The following is a 6,335-nucleotide window of genomic DNA, read 5'->3' as shown; positions in this document are numbered from 1 at the left end:
CGCACTAGTCATAGCAGAGGAACACAGGGATAACTCATCTACAGCTTCAGAGCACATTCCAAGAGGCCTGGAATCCAATCAAAGCTATGCCTCTAGTACTCACTGGGTCACCTGAGGCAAGTGAGGTAACCCCTCTGAGCCTCAGTTTCCTCATCTGTAAAATGGAGGTAATCATAGTGCCTACCTCATGTAACACACTTCATCTAGAGCTTGGCACATAGAATAGACTCAATACATGTGAGTCGCTATTATCATTATTGTTTAGGTGGGGGTAAGAGGAGTCACAGTCATCAGCCACAGACTATGAGGAGATACCTGGGGGAGCGAGGATAGGGTGATGAATTTTCATCTGGGTAGAGGTTTCACTCTGTCTCTGGAGTCTCCGACTTCTAGCCCAAAAGAGTACTAGTGATCATTTCTACCAGATTATACGACCTCAGGCAAATCATTTCCCAGCTCTCTGCCTTGGTCCTCTAATCTATTAAAAAGGAAGCAATTATTCCCACTCCATAGAACAGTGGACTCAAACTTCAGCCTGTATCGGAATCACCTAAGGAACGTAAAAATACCACGGCACAGATTCTATTTTGCTTCAACAAGTCTGCGTCTCTGTTCTTTATTATCTCTTCAGATGCTTTGCTACACACCACGTTTCAAAACTGCCATAAAGCCATGAAAGGAACAAGGCTCTGTGTTTACTCTAAAGGATCATAGGAGATTATCATCATTATTTACATCCCATGTGCTCCGCCCTTTTTGGAGCTGTCCAGTGAGCAGGCTGTCCTTTCACAGGTTTCCTGCCCCACTCAAGAAAAGCCGGCCTGCAACTCAGCATTACCGAACACCCCACCCAAGCCCTAGGGGTCCTCATGCTTTTGAAAGTCATCAACAAACCAGTATCCATGTCGCAAAGGGGAAAAATATCTTTCCAAGGGTTGCCACAGCTTCATGGTTAGAGCCACGGTGGAACCCAGAGCTTCAGGTGCCTGGGCTGCTCATGTTAGAAGGGCTTATTTTGGATATCTCCACCCTGGGAGAAGATCTCTTGCCTGCTGACAGGTGGTGCAATGAGTTAGGGTCTAGAGTCCCACCCTACAAGCTTTCTTTTCACTGACGATGCCTGGGAAGAGCTCCGGCCAAACACTGATATTCCAGTTACCCCTTTCCAAAAGGTCTGAAGGTAACTCAGAGTTCTCACAATCTGGAGAGGAAGGCAAGAACTAGCTCATATCTAAACATAGCAAGCTCCTCGACAGTCTTATTTACTGATCATGTTCTAGCAGGAACACAGAGCTCCACCTGTGACTTCAAATCTGAGATTATAAATTTAAATTGTGGAATTTCAGGCTGTGAACGAGCAGGTCACGGATGCAGCCTGCTACTTCACAGACCAGGAATACTGCCATGTAATGGTGCCAGACAAGAGAATAACGCTTCTCAAATCACAGCGAGTGTTTCAGTTGATTCAGGACAAGAAATTTTCAGGATAGGACCAGCATTAAGAAACTTTCAGGATAGGTAGTACAGTAGTCAAAGCTGCAGGCTTCAGACAAAAAAAAAAAACTTCTGGCTAATGGGGAGTTCAGATCTACCAAGTTCTGGCTGTGACCTCCAGCAAGTTATTCTTGACCTCTCTGAGCCTCAATTTCCACATCTGTAAAAACAAACTAACAAAGTTACCCAGAGAATTAGCCAGGCTTTGTGGAACTTGAAGCTTATCCCATTGAGAAGGGGGAAGTAGTGGTAAGGAGGACCTCTTTAAGTGAAAAGCAATACACAATTATACATTGGAAATTGCATACAGGGCCTTGGAAAGAGCCCCATGTAAGGGAGGGGCCTGACAAATCTGTCTTGGATGCTACCATTAGCAGTGACATCAGCTAAGGAAAACTCGTGGCATGTAGTAAGACCTTAAGAAATGTTAGTTTTGGGGATGAGATGATAGAGGAGAGAGTGGTATGGCTTGAGTCAAAGGCTATAATTTTGAGGGAGGAGGAAATTTTGGCCTGTTCTGCACTGAAGCAGAGATAATGACAGAGAGTGGGATACTAGAGAAACGCCCAAGACCGTCTTTAGCTGCAGAGTTCTGTCCAAAGTGTCATGTGTGACCTTAGGCAAATCTCACCACCTCCTGGCACCAGTGTCTTGCCCAGCAAAATGTGGCTGGGAGTCATACAATCCCAGCCTCTTCCCCATTTCCAGAAGAACACCCTTGACTCACTCCATGGAACCTCACAAAAGCTAAGAATCAATTAGAGACGAGTGAGTGACTGTCCCTTTTTCTGTTCCAATTTAAGAATGAGGAGCTCCCAGAAGGGATGTCTTACAGCAGATTGTAGAGCCAGTGAGATATGGAAACCTCTACCCTGAGATGGGTAAAAGGAGAGGGATTTGTAAGTATTTTCTTGGAGGCGGAAATAGGTTACTGATTGAAAACCTTGACAAATTGGACTTGGTCCCAACTCTGTCACTTTCTAGCTATCTGACTTTGGGCAGATCCCTTTACTTCAAGAAACTTCATTTTTCTCCTTATTTAATTGATAGGATTAAATGAGAAAATGTAGATGAAACACTTAGAGGATTGTTTATCCCTTAGGAAAGTGCTTAATAGATATTTGTTATGAAAATTATCAGTATAATTGTTGTTATCATTATGATTATTATTAAATAATACCAATAAGGATGGGTGATGCCTTTTCCAAATCCCTCCTTTCTCTCCTCCTCCTCCTAGGAGTCCTCTTCCACTGGCTTCGCCAGGCAGGGGGAGGTGTCCTCCAGGGAGATGGGTGGAGCCTCGTTCCGGCTTGGCCAGAGCCAGTCCAGGCACACACCACTGTGCTGGAGTGTACACCTACACTAGACACCTTCCTGCTTCCCTCCTTCCAGAGCAGACCTCTTTGTCACCCTGACCTCCTGTTTCTTAAGCAGTCATGTCTGTGACAAAAAGTACCGAGGGTCCCCAGGGAGCCATTGCCATCAAACTGGACCTTATGTCGCCTCCTGAAAGTGCCAAGAAGTTGGAGAACAAAGACTCTACATTCTTGGATGAAAGTCCTTCAGAGTCACCAGGCTCGAAGAAGACCAAAGGCATAACGTGAGTGCTGTTTTCTGCCGTCCCTATTTCTGCTCTCCAGCCTGAAGCTTGCATTGGCAAAAACCCTGAGTTGGTTGTGTCTGACCCTAAATCCATTGTGCAGATGAGAAGCCCAGGTTGCAAAAGGTGTAGTCACAGGCTGAGTCAAACTGAGAGCTTAAAGGGGCAAGAGTGAAGACTGTCAGAAAAGCCCTTAGGGACATAGTGATCCAGCCCCTAATAGGTACAGGTGGGGAAACTGAGGCTCAATTACCCTGGGCCACACACTGAGTCATTGGCAGGATAGGGGCTAGAATTCAGTGCTGGCCCTAAAGTCACATTTTTGTTCCTGGCCAGCGATGTTAATGTTGGGGAGAGGGGTAGAATCCCTAACTTCTTAGAAGAGAAGGTGAATGCTGAGCTTAAAACCACAGTGGCCTCACTGACCACTAAGTATTGCCTCCCCTCGCCTCTTTCCTGAAGTAAGCCTGGCCTCTACTTCAATTGAAAAGTGCAGATGACACTAAAGAGCACACTTTGTGGAAGGTTCTAGTTTTTTCCACTTTCCAGGGGATAGGGAGGGGGAGTTATTCACAAGGCTTTCATAAAACATAAAAAAGAGAGAAGCCAAGCTACAGGCTGCAGCTCCCTTCCCCACACCTGACCCCACCACCCAACTAGACTCACTAGTTCACTTAGGGAAAAAAGGTGTGGGGCGTGGTGGTGAAGAGGTTCTGCTGCTTTAAGAAGAAAGTTTTTGCACTGCTAGTATAGTAGAAAAAGCACCGGGCAAAGAATCAGAAGCCCCTGAGGTCAGTGGCTCTGCTCCTTCTCTAAGTCTCAGTTTTCTGATATGCAAAACAGGTGGCCGTGTGAACTAAAGGAGGGTGCACGGAAACAAAATCGGAGGATGTGTTTTTTTGGAGGGTGCACTGTAGGGAGGGACTGTAAGGGGCAGGCAAAGCCCCTCCCCACAGCCATCCAGCAGGACAATTTAGGGACAGACACAATGACTGGCCCTGCTGCCCATGCTGTCGCCCCAGGGCTAGTCCTGGGAGTTGCTGGGTATTAGTGATCCTGAGAGTGAGCTGTCTATAGGCTGGGGCCAGCCACTCTTAAGCAGAGGCCTTTCTCAGTCAGAGGCCTTGAGGGAATCACCTATCTATTGTGTCCTGAACTGATACAAGGTTTGGTGGCAATTTCAGCAACTTAAGGATCAAAGGAATAAAGCAAGTGAGAGCTAGAGGGAAACTCATGGCTTGGACAGAAGCCAAATAATGGGCTACGTAAGTGTGGCAACTATGGGGTCAGCTCACCCGGGCTCAAATTCCCACTTAGCTGCTTACCAGCTTGAGCAAGTGATGAAACTTCTCTGTGCCCAGTTTCTCCTCTGTCAATGATAGTTCCCTCCTCCAGGGAGATTTGAGCAGAAATCCCCCAGACACAGTGTCTGTAAGCGCTGGCTGCTGTGAACAAGATGACAGTCCAAGCTGACCAAAGAAAGGAGTTAGGATTGGAACCCACATCTCCCGACTCCCAGTTCGGTGCTTTGCATGACTTACTGCACTACGTTTTCAAGTTGGTTGAGTGGCCCAAAGTTAAATTCTGATTTCCTAAGTCCTTTAGTTAGAAATTTCCAAAGTAACCCGCTGACCCTCTCCTAGTTGCAAAACAAGCCCATCGCTGGCCTGGCGAGTAGGGTGTAGTGCTCAGTCAGCGATGTTGACACCCACAGGGAGAAAGGCATGTGGGGACTCTCCACCCCCTTTCTCCCTTGATTGTTCTCTTTAACTCTTGACGAATCTGTGGACAGAGGCTCAGGAAGCTACAGGGTTTAGATCTTTAAGCTCTAAACCCTCTAGCTTCCTGAGCCTCTGCCCATAGATTCTTTTTAAATAGCATCTTTTAAAAATAGCATCACTCCTGACATTTACAGAGGGCCAACAAAGTTGAACACATTGCCCAAGATGACACAGCTAGTTAAGTCGTGGCCTTGAGGTTTCATCCCTGGTTTGTCAAATCCTAGAGACTGGGCTCCTTCCAGAGTACCTCTGCTGCTTTACAATGAATAAGTCTTCTAACCAGAAGGCTCTCATGGGGAATTTCCAAGGTTTCTTTTCTCGTTTCCTTTTTTTTTGAGACAGAGTCTTGCTCTGTTGCCCAGGCTGGAGTGCAGTGTCATGATTTCTGCTTATTGCAACCTCCGCCTTCCAGGTTCAAGCAATTCTTCTGCCTCAGCCTCCCGAGTAGCTGGGACTACTGGCACGTGCCACCACACCCAGCGAATTTTTATATTTTTAGTAGAAACAAGGTTTCACCATGTGGGCCAGGCTGGTCTCAAACTCCTGACCTCAGGCAATCTGCCCATCTTGGCCTCCCAAAGTGCTGGCATTACAGGTGTGAGCCACTGCACGCCGCCCGAGGTTTCTAAAGTTGCACATGTAAACCCCAGGCTTCCCTTGACTTAACCTGGTCCAGGGGTCCAGGTACAAAGACATGTAGAAATAGGTTGTTTTGGCCGGGCCCAGTGGCTCACACCTTAATCCCAGCACTTTGGGAGGCCAAGGCGGGTGGATCACGAGGTCAGGAGTTTAAGACCAGCCTGACCAACATGGTGAAACCCCATCTCTACTAAAAATACAGAAAATTAGCCAGGCATGATTGTCCATGCCTGTAATCCCAGCTGCTTGGTAGGCTGAGGCAGGAGAATCGCTTGAACCCTGGAGGCGGAGGTTTCGGTGAGCTGAGATTGCACCATTGCACTCCATTTGGGCAACAAGAGTGAGACTCCATCTCAAAAAAAAAAAGAAAGAAAGAAAGGAAAGAAATAGGTTGTTTTGTAGTTCACTAATAGAGAGGGTACCCTCCCGGAACATTTTTTCTGCTGATGGTTTAGACCTTGTCCTCTGGGCCAACCTTCACATCTGTCTTAAAGGAAGAGTCTGAGTTTTTCTTTGGGGGAGGGGAAGCATGCATTCTCCAGTCTCAGTGCCCTGGGCTGAGTAAAGAAACCCCTCTGGAGCTCAATCCCTGAATGATTATACCCCGCCAGACCCCATCTGGAGACCCAGTCATCTGACCTATTTATTCAGAAGTCACAATAATTTCTTGTTTCTCCCTGCCCTTTCCCCTTTTCTCTGAGTTCAAGCCTGTCTCTACTACTAGTTTTATAGCATTGAGCTAGTTTCTGCCCCTCTCTGAGCCTCCATTTCCCCAGTTACGAAATGGGGTTGTTTCTTTACTTATGCTGTCTGGGTCTATC

The 6,335-nt window shown here is 46.9% G+C and overlaps 1 protein-coding gene across 3 annotated transcripts in view; it reads left to right on the top strand.

The window, feature by feature from the left end:
• Nucleotides 1-2,832: 2,832 nt before the first annotated feature.
• Nucleotides 2,833-6,335, top strand: part of SLC36A2 (solute carrier family 36 member 2) — a 42,475-nt gene continuing 38,972 nt past the window's right edge. For 2 of the 3 annotated variants that reach the window (XR_010338792.1, XM_012434193.2), the window contains exon 1: nucleotides 2,835-3,094. Coding sequence is in view for 2 of the 3 variants with exons in the window: in XM_012434193.2 (XP_012289616.2) it covers nucleotides 2,931-3,094 (164 nt within the window). In the remaining variant the exon portion in view is untranslated. Of the gene's footprint in view, nucleotides 3,095-6,335 lie in introns of all 3 variants that reach the window. The other variant, XM_012477309.3, reaches the window with a different exon arrangement.

The sequence above is a fragment of the Aotus nancymaae genome, unplaced genomic scaffold, assembly GCF_030222135.1.
Source record: "Aotus nancymaae isolate 86718 unplaced genomic scaffold, 86718_ANA_hifiasm-v0.15.2.pri h1tg000064l_1, whole genome shotgun sequence".
Taxonomy (NCBI): domain Eukaryota; kingdom Metazoa; phylum Chordata; class Mammalia; order Primates; family Aotidae; genus Aotus; species Aotus nancymaae.
The sequence above is the reverse complement of the archived record's forward strand: the minus strand, read 5'-3'. Positions and strand labels throughout refer to the sequence as shown.